The sequence below is a fragment of the Mytilus edulis genome, chromosome 11, assembly GCF_963676685.1.
Source record: "Mytilus edulis chromosome 11, xbMytEdul2.2, whole genome shotgun sequence".
Classification (NCBI taxonomy): Eukaryota; Metazoa; Mollusca; class Bivalvia; order Mytilida; family Mytilidae; genus Mytilus; species Mytilus edulis.
In genome coordinates this window covers 239,091-254,329 of record NC_092354.1, presented here as the reverse complement: position 1 = coordinate 254,329, position 15,239 = coordinate 239,091, and the positions used below count along the sequence as shown (strand labels likewise).

Here is a 15,239-nt window from a genome sequence, read left to right as displayed (position 1 = left end):
CAAGTCCAATAAGACTACCAATAAGGCAAAATATACTGTATCAACCAAAAACAAACATTTACCATCCAAATCCCGAAGTGTTCACGCTAACAGCCTGGCTGCTCTCCAGAAATAAGGGATTTTCAAGAGAAACTGGAAAGCTTCTCAGAGCATCATGGAGATCGGGCACACAGCAAGACTATGCTTGTAAATTCAAAAGATTTCATAGTTGGTGTAGTGAACGGGAAAAAGATCCCTATGCAGTTACTTTAGCAGAATGTGCAGATTTGTTATCTCATTTGTTCACTTCAGGTTTACAATACCGTACTATAGCAGGTTATCGGTCAATAGTATCTTCCTTTGGGCAACATCCCTATATTATTAGACTACTAAGAGGGGTTTTCAATTCTAGACCTCCTAAAGTAAATTTAGTCCCAGAATGGGATTTACAAAAAGTGTTGGACATGTTGCAAACGTCTCTTTTTGAACCTTTATTGAAAGCTGATATTAAATGCTTAACTTATAAAGTGGTTTTTCTTACAGCAATCACAACGTACAGGAGGTGCTCAGACGTACAAGCATTGAAGATAGGAGAGGGGTTTGTGAATGTTCAGAAGAAAGGACTTGTTTTCTTGAGACCAGGTTTATCAAAACAAGATAGACCAAATCATTATGGAACTAAAATGTTTGTGCCTTACTTTGAACACAATAAAAAAACTGGATCCTAAAAGAGCCATTGCGATTTATTTGAAACGTACAGAAGAAACAAGGAAAGATGAAGGAAAACTTTTCTTGTCAACGGTTAAACCATTCAAACCGGTTACATCGCAAACAATTTCTAGGTGGTTAGTGAATACCATCAAAATGGCATATGAAAATACAGATTTTAAAGTAAAAGCTCACAGTACGAGAGCAATTGGACCTTCATGGGCCTTATTCAATGGGGCTAGTATAAAGAGTATTTAGAGTCAGCTGACTGGTCTACAGATACAACTTTCATCAAGTTTTATTTGAGAAATGTAGATGTTAAGGTTTTATCCTGATGTGTATATACCAGATTGTTTTTAAAATCATCAAAAAAACTTATTGTAATGTGCAGTTCGAAAAAAAAAAAAAAAAAAAAGACTAAAGAAAAGAAGAAAAAAATAAAGACATTGTAAATATTGTATAGTGTACAGAAGAATGTTTTTAAAAAGAACAAGTGGTATGAAGTAGAGATTATACCCAGAATGAAGAGACGCAGAGCCATAGAAAATTACCCTACCACCAGAGAGGTAAGGCTTTGTAATCTATCCGTATGTATATTTCTCAGGTGGTAAGTAGAAAATGAATGAAATGAAATTCTAAATTTGTTTCCAAATTCAGATTTTATGAATGAAGTTTTCTACTTACCACCTGATAATTACCCACCCAACCTCCCCAAGTAATTTTCTATAGTAGTAATAATGTTACTGAAAAATAGAAAAAACAAAACTGGGGTACAGGTAAAGTAAAGCATGTCGGTGACGTAGTTCCGGTTGGAAGTATCTCCGTCATCTAGATGGACTGGTAAGGAAAGTAATATCCGTATGTATATTTCTCAGGTGGTAAGTAAAAAACTTCATTAATAAAATCTGAATTTGAAAACAAATTTAGAATTTGCAATAACCGTCCTTGACGGAATTCGTATGCTAAATCATGCCTGAAGTAAAGTTAGCCAAACAACAATAGCAAACTGTTATCACCATGCAGGTTTCGAATCACCCGTCCTCACACCTAGTGACGATATCGACGACGATGAAGACGACGACATTCCCTTGGCTTTACTCTGCAGAATCGAGTTACCAACCGATACCAGTATAGAAGACTACACAAGTGTTGACGACAATTTGACAACGTCCGCCGAGATGATAGACACATATATCATAGACGATATCATCTCCTCCAGATCCGCAACCGACGATCAGAGTGACCAGGAAAATGAACCAGTACCTCCTCCAAGACCGTCAATGAATTCCGTGTTTGCTGCTCTTAACACCTTAAATGCTCATCTCGAGACCATTCATAATTCGAACAGCACAATGTCTCACTTGAACTTTGTTAACTCTTTTGTGATGAAACACCACCTCCACAGTTTCTGTGTAAAGCAAATCTATCTTCTTCCAGAGAGCTGAGTCGTCAAAACAGGATTGAAAGACATTAAACATTTTCAAAACTATCTGTTTTTAAATAAAATTTTTTGTTTATTATTGTATAACTGGTTCTATTGCTAGTGCTGATGTGATGATGATTATTAAATTATTGAATACAAATCGTATTTTTATTATGAACCAATGTAAAATATTATACTGTCGACTAGAAACCACATGAAAATAAGTTATTGTACAAAGAAAAAAGACAGACAAACTTAAAAACACTATTTTATTATAATCATAAAACACAACTACATAAAGATCCATCGATCTCAGAACAGAATATCGATCCCCGACACATTTCCACTAAGACGTCTCGCGGAAGGTACAACAAACCGAAAACCTGGTTGGATCGTTGACAACACCATTTTAAGATTTAACTGCCAGCAAACTGAAAACCGTATATGCTCCTTTTCAAAACAGAACTCTGTGATAAGCCAACAATTAAAATTACTTTCAAAGCGGGAAAAACACTATCTTTCCTAAAGAGATTTTTGGAATCAAGTCGTCTCTTTTCCAGTCACACATTGAGCGCATTGCTGACTTTTTGATTCCAGGATATAATATATGGTGGCACTACAATGGCACTGAATTAGTCTTTATCGAGTTTGTGGATGAGCCTGAATTCCAAATGCAAGGTATGTATAATTACAACAGTTGTCATGGTAACAAATATCACCCATAACAGCCAATCAAATGATATATAATATAATTTTATGTAAAAAAATAGATATAATTATTTTAATAATGTTCATTTTTCCAATAAGAATATAACTGCATGCTTTGCTTTGTTTCACTCTCAGTACTGTCATAACAGTCTTTGCTCATTGACAAGACTCAACAAATTTAAATATATACACTGTAGCATTTTGGGGGAGGAGTGGAGGTTTTGTAGTTTTTGTTTAAATCTTTTATAGATCCTTATGAGGAAAATTGAGAGGTTTATCCATAAAACCAGGTTTAAATGGGAACAAGCTGTCAAATTCATGTTATGAATTTTTAATTTATAACAATGTAAAATATTTATCCAAACTATTAAAAGTCTCAAATAAACAATAGACAGGGCACTGGCACGAAAATACGTAGCTGCGTTGCTTCGTTTCGTGTTTATTTTAGTGTAGCACATTCTAGGTTTTGTCAAGGTACATATAATTTTTGAAGTATATAATGTCCTTTACCTAACTAATTTTGGCAAAATTCTTATGTTCCTAGCGCAATAACTCTCAGAAATTTAATCCAAATAGCAAGAGACTCAACTTGAGATCTCACTTATAAATATAATCTTACAAAACAAAAAATAATAGAAACATTTGGTTTAAGCATTACCTAACTGAAACTGAAGTGACAAGGACAGACAGATGGACAGACAGACCAAAAGAAAACATATAAAGTCATGGTGTTTTAAGAAGACGTCATACATAACAACGATAAAATCTCTGTGTTATTACTGTGCTACAATCAGGATAATGCACAGCTAAGGTGTAAATCAACCACCTCAGGTATACTGCACAGTTCAAATTTACTCTCACCTTTAGTGGCTGATCCTAGACTTTGAAAGGGATGTAATTCCATAAAATAAAAATAAACAGCTGCTCCAAAGAATAGAGTTTAATAACTTCGCAATGTCATATCATATATTCATGCGAAACTTATGAGAGGTTATATAAATAGATATAAACCGGTCACCAAAGTTTCATTACTGCTCAAAGCATTGTCTGAAAACTGGAATATCCCCCCTTTTTTATGAATAAAATCATATTTCTCCGTAACCTAAAACATATACAAATTTAAAGTGAGCTCCCGTCAATAGATATGAACAATCTAAGCTGCCTAATATATAAAAGAATAAAGCAGTTCTGAGACATACAAGAATCACCCTTTGTCTGGATCTTACAAATAGCTGTACTTAACTACACGTTTATTAAATCTATAATAAATTGCGTAATAAAATTAATTTGTTATTAGGCACATCATTTAAGGTTCATCTGATGGATTTGAAAAATGTGGCCGTTTTTACACCCCAAAATCTACTATGAGTACAGACAAACTAATGCATCGGGGAAAGTTTTAAGACATGGCAGGACCTAGATATATAAAAGTTGTATGAAGTCTATGTTTAAAAAAATCAATGACTTATCTGGATTATGATGTGCTTTTTTCCCAGTCTGCAGAAGATAGAAAAATAAACAAACCCAGGAGTTTTATTTTGATACGGACCACTCAGTACCACAGTTTAAATCGCATATTGTTTACAGATGTCCATTGTCCATTTAAAATAAAAACTACTCACAACATTGACTATATGAGGGGAGCTCCTCAAACGTTTTACCTACTTAGTTTATTTTTTCACCTTCTGCGGGAATGAAGAAAAAAATGAATAGCAAAGTTAATATATTTCTGATATGCATTAACAAATTAATTATCTGGGTCATTCCACGCCTTAAAACTTTTGCAGGTGCACAGGTTTGTCTGTACTCAGAGTAGGATTTTGCGTTTCGTCAACATATGAACATTTTCGTCCAAAACCTGAAATTTTACAATTTGAGAGACCGAGATGAATCGATACGTTATTGATTTTCTATTTACTATGTAGCTACTGCAATTGTTTGCACCTATCCTAAGTCAGGAATCTGATGTTCAGTCGTTGTTGTTTGTTTCTCGTTTTTTTATATAGATAAGACCTTTGGTTTTCCCATTTGAATGGTTTTACACTAGTCATTTTTGATTCTTTTAAGTTTGCAGTTCGGTGTGAGCCAATGCTCAGTGTTGAAGACCGTAATTTGACCTGTTATGGTTTACCTTTATAACTTGTGACATTGGATAGAAAGTGATCACATTGACACTTATTCCTTATCTTACCATATCTACTATAATCACCTTAGCATTGTTGGCTGCTTTTTTAGCCGGTACTTTAAATGTGTTTTATAATCTAGAAATAGGCATTATATTTAATAATTATTACATGTGTTTGTCCTTCTATTAATTTCTTTGTTATTTTTACAATGTGATATTCGACTTTCCACGAAATCTATACCTATGTTTTTGATTTTGGTGCAGTTCAGTGTTTCTGTTGTTTCGTAGTTCTTCTGATAGTGGATGAGTTTTCCTTGGGTGTGGTTTTTGACCCGGATTACTTTTCACTTTTCGATTTATGACTATACTTCTGTTACCTTTATTTAATACAATAAGAATCCCAAAATCAATCTACAATAACCCAACGACACTGAATCTATTCGATTTTACAATTCTAGGTTTTGGATTTTTTACTTTCGCTTATGTCTCCTTTATAACATGGCTGTGTAAGTCATACTCAAATGGGATGATTTATAAAGCTTACTATTGACCTCTGTTATTATTTACATATAATTAGAAAAATAATTTTTTGCGGTTATTTTGTACTTTGTTTATGGATTGCTAATCGGTTCTATGTTATCAAAATAGTGAGATGTCAAGTTTTGAATGACTGGTGTTACTGTGAAGTTACGACTTCCGATTTCTTTATCATATTTTTCTCCCTGTGTGAAAGACAAAAATTATTGAAATAAATAAGAATATGAGACTTAATTATGCATCCTTCAGCATGTCAAAGAGTCAAAACAATGTATCTGTGACTTTACCGAATGTTAGAATAAAGTAAAATAAACAAACATTGAGCTCCGAGAAAAATTCAAAACGGAAAGCCCGTTATTCAATGGCAAAGTTAAAAGCTTAAAATCATCAAATGAATGTTAACAGCTGTAATATTCCTGACTTATTACAGACATTTTCTTATGGAAAATGGGGGTTTGGACCTGGTTTTGTAGCTTGCTAAACCTCTCACTTGTAAGAAGGTCGCATCAAGAAAGAATCTGTTATATTGGTGGTTTTGAAATGGGGTAATAGTTTACATTTGTTGTTTGCAATGCCTTATTTACTTATAGTTTGTAGATCCTTACACTAGTTTTTCTAATATCTTAGTTACTTGATTTCGTATAAAAGGCAAACATGCTGGAATTTGTAACACGTTATTTTTTGGAAAACAATAAAATATCCAGACAAACTTTTTTTCTGTTCTCTGGTGATTAATATGTCATGTTTTCTCGATTTTTTTTAATCTGTTATGTATCGGTATCTCGATTCATCTTTTTGTGATTATCATTTATACAATCAAAAAGAATTAATTTCTAAATCGAGACAACGAGGACTTCATCAAGGTAACGTACTTGTTAATTGGGATATCAGAAATAAACATATGAAATGTATCTCGAAAAGGCTTCTTACATTGAGTTTCATATTAGAAAATTCTGTTCTTATACTCTGACTTGGTACTAACCTGGAGATACTTCTTGATATTTCGGACAATGTTTAAAATAGCAGGAGCAATCCTCTATTGATGGAATGCAAGTACACTTATTTTTTGGCTCAGAAACAAAAGAATATCCTCGTCTATAATCACATCGACATCGACGATCACTGATAGGCGATCCGTCTTCAACTATAATTTGTCCTTCTTCATTGCAAACCGATTTTCTCAAAATGCAATCACTCCCGTCACTATTAAAGTATCTTATTGGTTGATATCGTTGACTGTCACAAATTTGTCCATTTAAATTTCCACTCCAAACAATTATGTAACCTAGAACCAGTTGAAGAAAAAGTATTGTGTTTGAAAATAAATATTTGCAATAAAAAAAGAGATCTGACAAATACAATTTTGTTCGTCAATATGTTGGATGTTTTTTTTTTTTTTTTTTTAAAGTTTTACGATTTATCTCAATGAACACTGTTTTCCTTGTTCTTGCATCTCCTTCACAACCGTAAAAGAAATTAATAATTAGTTTTCCAAATTGCTCGTTATATTAATGTTTACCGCAATACTGAGTCAATATGATAGTTAATTCCCCTTTTGTATTTGACATAAGTGATATGTGAATGTAACTGATTAACCGCTAGTGACAGATATATAAGGTATTTTAATTTGGGGTTTTGGTAATCCAACATGAAACTGGTGTCGAGGTCAAAAGTCAAGGTCATTGACAAAATTTTGCCCTTTTGATTGTGTGAGTATTTTACCTCATACCATAAAAGCTTCATGTAAAAGAAATGAAGCTAAATATTTTTGATGTTGAGACGAATAAATGGTCATTCAGACCGATGCAATACTTATAATACCTATATGAGTTATTGCCCTTACAGGTTGAAACATACGGTGAATCGAATATAACGTCATGTTGGTACATGTTGAGGCCAAAGTATCTTTTTTAAGAGGTAAGGTGACACATGACCTTGAATAATATCAACCAAAAGTGAACCTGTGCAAACAGGAGGTACTTTTGCTGTACCCTTCCGAGGAAACATTAACCATATATATTTAAAATCAACTTATATTACCCTTTAAATCACACAAGCATTTTCTCTTATAAACCGGGAGTAGATAATTATCTCCATTATTTGAAGGAAAAGTAGATGATTTTTGGAATCAGTAGAAAATAAGCCATCACTTTTAACCGGAAATCAATGATGTCTTGCATCAATTATGAACATTTAATTTACACTGACAATGAATCTTATTCTTGAATACAACCAATAAACTCTTCTAGATAATATGAAACAAAACATTTTCGCTTGTTCAAAATGCGATAAGATAATTTAAATATATATCTAATATTTAACCATATAGTAAACACACTTTATGATTTCCTGATACAATGTTTAAATATGTTAAATCAAAGGTGAGTTTGTATCCAGTCATACTAGTGTAAAGGTATATGTATGAATCTTGCCTTCGCGTGCTTAGGGTCTTGAGTTTGATTCCCCGAGAAGACACTGAAAGTCTAATGGAATTGTACATACATTTTAAAGCTAGTCTAAATTATGCATAGATATTTCCAAGTTTTATTTTGATTTTGATATTCCCGCCAACATGTTCAAGAACAACAGAAAACATACAGAATGTAAAATAAAGGCAGCAGTAGTATACCACTGTTCAAAACTAATAAATGGACAAAACACAAAATCGGGGTAACAAACTAAAACTGAGGGAAACGCATTAAATATAAGAGGAGAACAACGACACAACATTAAAATGTAACACACATGTACACAGAAGCAGACTAAGCATTAGACAAAATCCTATGAGAATAACAAATATAATATCAAAACCAAATACATGAATTTGGGATAGACAAGTACCGTGACACGTCTTATAGTAATATGAATTTTCACTCAAAAACAAGAGAAAACAGACGACACAACGGAAACACAACGTTAAAATGTAACACACACAGAAACGAACTATAATATATCAATGGCCATATTCCTGACTTGGTACAGGACATTTTTAAAGAAAAAATGGTGGATTGAACCTGGTTTTGTGGCATGCCAAACCTCCTTCTTTAATGGCCATGTAAAGAAACACACGAATAATAGCTAACAAAAGGCAACAAGTTTAAAATTTTAATACGACAGAAGCGCATTTTGTCCACACAAGACTTACTAGTGACGCCCAGATACAAAAGTTTGAAAGTATAAACAAGTACAAAGTTGAACAGCATTGAGGACCAAAAATTCAAAAAAGTTGTGCCAAAAACCTCGAAGTAGGGTGATATGTTAGAACAAAAGATTTGAGATGTAAAGATTAAAAAATTACTATTCAGAGCTACATGCTGTTGTTGAATGTCTTTGATAAACTATTCATGTACATATTTTATTTTTGTCAGTTAGTTTTAACTGAGAACATTATCAACTGAATCCGAAAGACAGTACACACTTTAGCCCTAACTCACTAGTAATTTTTATAAGTTGCTGTTCGGTGTGAGCCAAGGCTCCGTGTTGAAGACCGTACCTTGACCTATAATGGTTAACATTTTATAAATTGTTACTTGGATCGAGAGTTGTCTAATTGGCTCGCATACCACATCTTCCTCAATTTAATTATTAAGCTTGGTTTACACTGCCGATCAGACCAACTCGATCAATCTCGATCAAGACAGCTTAAGCGATCTTGAGACTGGTATAAATCAATCGATAAAAATGTTTGGGGTGGTCTACCTTGGTCGTCATTGATCTGACTTTATACCCGTAGTTTTTGAAATGTCAAAAATATTCGAGTAATGATCAAAAAGCCAGTCACTCGAGAAAATAAATGAAATTGTGAATCCCGCATCACACGACCAAATGGGTTGTATTTCAGTAAATAACACGTAGTAGTCCATCATGCATTGTTACTCATTAAGTGAATTGTTCAAAAACCTAGGTAAAAATAAATTGCGTCACATGTAAATAAACAATTACATGTGCGAGAACATAAGTATGCTAATTTATGTATTTCCACATAAGGTAGTGGTCCCTACCTGATTAACAAACATTTTTTTCTCACGAACGTTTTGACGCAATTTTACACAAAATGAGACGAAAAACAAACGATTTTTATTTGAATTATTGATAGATATAATTACAGTTTCAGGAACAGTATCACACCAGGGAATTGACATTCTATGTAATTGTGGCGAAATGTGTTACATATTTTGACTATTTTAGTTATTGTGTCTGTTTAGTTAACGCATCAATGTAAATATAACGGAATTTGATGAGACTGTCATCAAAGTGAGAGGGTTAGCGCTATAAAACCAGGTTTAATCCACCATTTTCTACATTTGAAAATGCCTGTAACAAGTCCGGAATATGACAGTTCTTGTCCATTCGTTTTTGATGCGTTTTGTTATTTGATTTTGCCATGTGATTATGAACTTTCCAAATTGATTTTCCTCTGAGTTCAGTATTTTTGTGATTTTACTTTTTACATCATACCCCCCCCCTTTCCCCCCAACTATTTGCAATACATTTTCTTTATTAAAACAAACAGGTTGTTGCCATAGATACACCATAAAGAAATCTCTTAAACCATTCAACTATTAGATATCAAATCTATGGAAAATAATGATTACATACATATGCACAGGCATGACACAAGGAGAAGACAAGGAAAAGATGGTGGCATAATTTACGTATATTGTTGTCTAACATAAGTACTTATCCAGTGATAAATCTTATTTTGTGTTTTCATTTGCAAGAAAAGAGAAGTAAAATTTCCTGATCATCGTCCTACTCCACTCTTTTGGATTTTTTTATTACCATTGGGGTTCTCTTTTTTGAACTCCTGCAAGTTTCATACTTTTGAATTTGCCATTTGAATAGGGACTTTCCATTTTTGAATTTTCTCGGAGTTCAGTATTTTTGTGATTTTACTTTATACTGCCCACACAGTGGTCGTCATATCAGCCACTATCTATCTCACATAGATTTATTGATGGTTCTTGCAGTGTACGCCTTCTTACTCGTCTTCTACGCTTTACTCAAGCCCCTGCGCAGCTATATACCTGTCTCTCTGAGCTCTAACAACATTGCCCACTAATTCAACTGATTTATTTCCATGTAGATATTTTAGATTCGTGATTTTACTCAGACCTTCTGTAAACTACTGAATCTAGTTCAATAAACGGAGAACTTACCAATGGGACACTGATAATGCCCCAGCTTGCATATGACGTTATAAAGAGTTATTACCTAAGAACGGTAAAAGAGACGCCACCCAAATTTGCACTAGATCTGTGTTTTATAGTAATGAGCATTGTGTATACGTTTTATAAAAATTTAGTTGAGGCAAAATAAAATTGTAGAACTGAAACTAATTGTTGGGACGTACGTACGTAATAACGGATGGACAAGGGTAACAGTTAATGATCCTGCGGTGCAGCGGGTCATATACAAAAGTTCAGACGTTTTTATGCTGAAATTATAAATACCCGACCAATTCTCGACTATCCCTACGATGACGTCGATCTGGTCTGGTCGAGATCAGGCTGAGATCGAGTATAGTTGATTTGGTCCAGCTAGTCGTGAAAAGATCGTGTAGAGAATTATCGAATATGTATCCAATTAGTGGTCGTGATGAAGTCGTGGTTGAGTCATTAAGGAGTCGTGAATGGTCGAATAAAGGCCGTGTACAGTCGGATAGCAGTCGGGTCGAATTCGTAAACAGGTCTGATCAAGAATTTGCTTACGCATGGAAAATTTTACAGTCGTGATCATTAAGTTGATCTGATCGGCAGTGCAAACCTATCTTTAGAGCACACTTTTATAAATTCGTAAAATGTTCATTGTATCGGTACATACAAATTAACAGCACCAAATGTTGTTTTTTGTCATAATAAAACAGAATTCCTAGTTTCGCATTTACGAATACCCTTTTGATTCCATGACAAAAATAGGAATCAGTAAAACAGGGACTAAATACACCAGAGGAGCCTTCAAACTGTTAAGTCGAAAAGAGACAACCCTGTGTTTAATAACGAATATGACCAACAAACAAACAATATTACACAACACTACAACTACCCAGAGTCTGAAAACACTATATTTTGTGCTCGACCAGTACAATTAAGCACATATTTGACCGACTAGTCCCGACATTATCTTGACAGTACTTAACTGTACTCTATATTGGTCTTGACAATACGTAATAAGTCTGATTCAGTATTTCATAATCTTGGTGTAGTCTGAAATGGTTCGACCAAAGCTTGACCAGTGTCGACCTGTCATAACGAGTCTCAACTCGGTCTCGACAAGTCTTGACTGGTCTCGACTAGTCTTTACCTTCAAATTTGCCTTGACTGGTTAAAATCAGCCCAACTTACAAAATATTAGTCTATTTGGTAGTTTTGTTCATTGCTATGAATTTAAAGAAATTCAATTTAATCCTTAAATTTGACAGTATTACACCAAACTACATAACGATCTGAGATTCAGTAAGATCAATATATATATAACTGAGGTTGCTGTATAGTTTTATGAAAATCAAAGCTGATTTGAAAAAGTTATAATTTTTTTTTCAAGTGTACTATCTGAATTTGTCCGAACTGCAACGTCTAGATGTTTGACCTAGATTAATTTCATCCCTAAATTTGACAGCAATACACCACACAACATAATGACCTCGGACTCATTTAGATGAATATTCAACTAAAATAGGTGTATAGTTTGATGAAAATTCAAATTAATTCAATAAAGTGATATACACATGTAAAATTTACTATCTATATTCAGTCCAACTGAAAATTCTAGCTTTTTTACCTGTTAATAAAATCATCAAATTTGACAGCAAGAAATCAAACAACCAAACAACCTGGCATTATTAAATATGACTATTTTAATTTCATCAATTTTTTATTACTGTTTAATTATTTTTTTTAAATTTCACGGCAACGAGCCAAACTACTTACTAACCTGTTTTTTTAAATATTTTTATTTAGTTTAGTTAGATGGGCTGATCAGATCAGTCAAGTCTAAATTTGAAGGTCAAGACTAGTCGAGACAGAGTTGAGACTGATGACGACAGGTTGAGATAAGTCGAGACTGGTCGAGTTTTTGTCAGGACCATTTAAGACTACACAAAGATCATGAAGTAATAAATCAGACCAATTACGTAACGTCGAGTACAGTTTAGTACTGTCGAGACTAGTCGAGTGAAATATGTGCTTAATTTTACTGGTCGAGCACAAAATATGGTCTTTTCAGACTCTGAGCAATTTGTAGTGCAATCACAACGTAAAGACTGAGTAACACAAAAACTGGAGATGTTCTCAGGCGCTTTGGAAGGGTAAACAGATAAAGAAGAAATATCTGACGAATTCAGTGTAAAAACGTAGTAGTCTGTAAGATGATTACACGTTTAGAATGTTAATATCTAAACTTTGAGAGGATGTAGGACGAAGCTAAAACGTGCATTGTGTGGTAAAAGATATAATGTTAGTTCCAATAAAGACTCAATGTCAAGTTGGTACTACTTAAGAAGAGTTTTATCCAAAGATATCGGTGTGACCAAGTTGTTTATAGGATTGGTTTGAATCTGAGCTCTCTAAGCATCAGCATATACTAGAAGAACTCATATCCTAGCTTTTGAAAAGACAACAGAAAAACATTTAAGAGTTTGCAACCATGACAAAACGAATGACTAGAATGCATATGCATTTTTATTGTTTTTCTAAAACTTACCAGGTCGTTGAAAATGTCTTTTAGTAGCACATAGTTCGATATGTTGAAATGTTAACACGTCCTGTAAGCACATGTAATTTTCATCAAAGATGTCGCAAGAGTTATTAAAACGCTGTTGATGCTGTGAACGGACAGGACACTTTAAATCGTAGCAAGCTCCAATTAGGAAGAGAATCACAAACTACATGTTTAAAAAATTAAAAACAAAATTAGTTCATAATGCACTAAAAAACTACACTTTTTTTCCAACTGGTCTGATTATATTTTAATAATTGAATATAATAATAAAAATATGCGTAGATTTTTAATAATGTGTTTTAATGGTTAATTTTCAAATCAAACGAGTACCGTCTGAGTATGTAGTAAAGACCAATGTCAATAAAAACAGAAAATGATGTTTCTGTTACAATTGATGAACTCGTGCATTTGAATAAAGGTTATTCTTACAATTAAAGACTGTATTTCTTTATGATATACATGGAACATTTTCGTCCGGTACAACATGTTCTGTAAAAAAACATATAAGTATGTTTTGATTATAATAGATACATTTCAATCTATAAAAATACATTCAAAATAGTTTAGACAAATACAGTAATAAAGAAAGATCGAAAAAAATATGTACTTAAGGTGAGTTCTCAGACAAATAATAAATCTAAAGTTTCTCAATCCATCATGAACATATGAATAGGAAGGCAGCATACCATTTCAAAATCATACCATTATTAAAAAAAAATTATCAAAAGAAATATTTTGTTTCTAAAGAAAGAGGCCAGAAGAATATACATTTCGTTTGACCAGTCAGCTGAAAAACTGAGTCGACTCCGATGTTGGTTTTTCTAGTGAACATTTATGATTTATGATACCAATAGAAGCAAATAGGTGGTTTTCAAACGGTGTAAGTTTGGATTTGTTAGAATGAATTCTTGACGTCATTAATCTATTTGAGACTATGCCGTCATAAATCAAAGTATCAGTTATGTATTCGAAAGCTTGACGATATATGTGAACTTTGTATGCCTACGATATATCACTTGACCAGTAATTACCATTAAGAATTGTACAATGATTAATTCCCATAAACTACTGAACCGAGAATTAGACGTCATCGTTCATTCTCTAAGTTTATTTGTTGTGTTTTGTTTACTGCTGTTCGTTTTATGTTTTTATCTTTCGCTAATTTTCAATTAGTCAACTGTTAAATGACTCAAATGTATAAGTTATTTGGCTTTTTTAAAATTTTGTTCAGTTCCTTTTTTATCATTATAAAACAATTTATAAAAGGATCGGTGTCCTTGATGTCTTGCATATATGTTTTATTGTATCTCCACTTAGATTTAGTTTGTCATCTTGTTTTATTACATTTGGCTTGAGTTTTGTTGGAGACGCATAATGTGCCTCTATGTCGCTCATTTAATTTGAATTTAAAATTCTTTACTAGATATATTTGAAATAAGACTTTTTGCTCCAAAATCTCCAAGCTGAACTCGGCTGATCCCTATATTTGACTTATCCATATTCTTTAACAAGTTACCAGTAGCTTCTTCTGGTTCTTTTTAAACTCCTCTTTCCTGCTATTAAGATGTATTCGCGCTGCTGCGGACTGCACTCAACATTTCATTGGTTGGCCAATGCTTTATTTTTCAGATTGTGAGTTGTTCAATATCTAACATGATTCCATGATAAACTGTAAGGAAGTTGCGGAATGATATTCATAGGTTTTTATCGTTTGAAGTTCTACATGGAGAATTTCAATTGTTCATCAAAGATACACGGCTTATTATTTTTTTATATAACATAAGTATCACCATATGTTTGACACGGCATATGGATCATATGTCAGTATATGGTGTCATTACTGAATGTGTTGAACTGGGACCCAATAACAACCCAAATGACTGTAATGCATTTTTTTTTAAATATGATTTTTTTCTAAAGAGGGATGAAAGATATAAGATGGACAGTCAAACTCATATATAAAATAGAAAACCGACAACGCCATTGCTAAAAATAAAAAAAAGTCAAACAGACAAATAATAGTGCAAATGACACAACACA

General features: G+C 33.2%; 1 protein-coding gene across 1 annotated transcript in view; it reads right to left on the bottom strand.

Annotated features, from left to right (window-relative positions):
- LOC139495354 (uncharacterized) overlaps positions 1–14,970 on the bottom strand; it is a 28,019-nt gene extending 13,049 nt beyond the window's left edge. Inside the window, exons 1-4 of the mRNA XM_071283656.1 lie at positions 14,716–14,970; positions 13,629–13,688; positions 13,182–13,362; positions 6,463–6,765 (exon numbers count right to left, since the gene is read on the bottom strand). Of these exons, the coding sequence (XP_071139757.1) occupies positions 6,463–6,765; positions 13,182–13,362; positions 13,629–13,685 (541 nt within the window). The 5' untranslated portion in view covers positions 13,686–13,688; positions 14,716–14,970. The remainder of the gene's footprint in view (positions 1–6,462; positions 6,766–13,181; positions 13,363–13,628; positions 13,689–14,715) is intronic.
- Between the last annotated feature and the right edge of the window lie 269 nt (positions 14,971–15,239).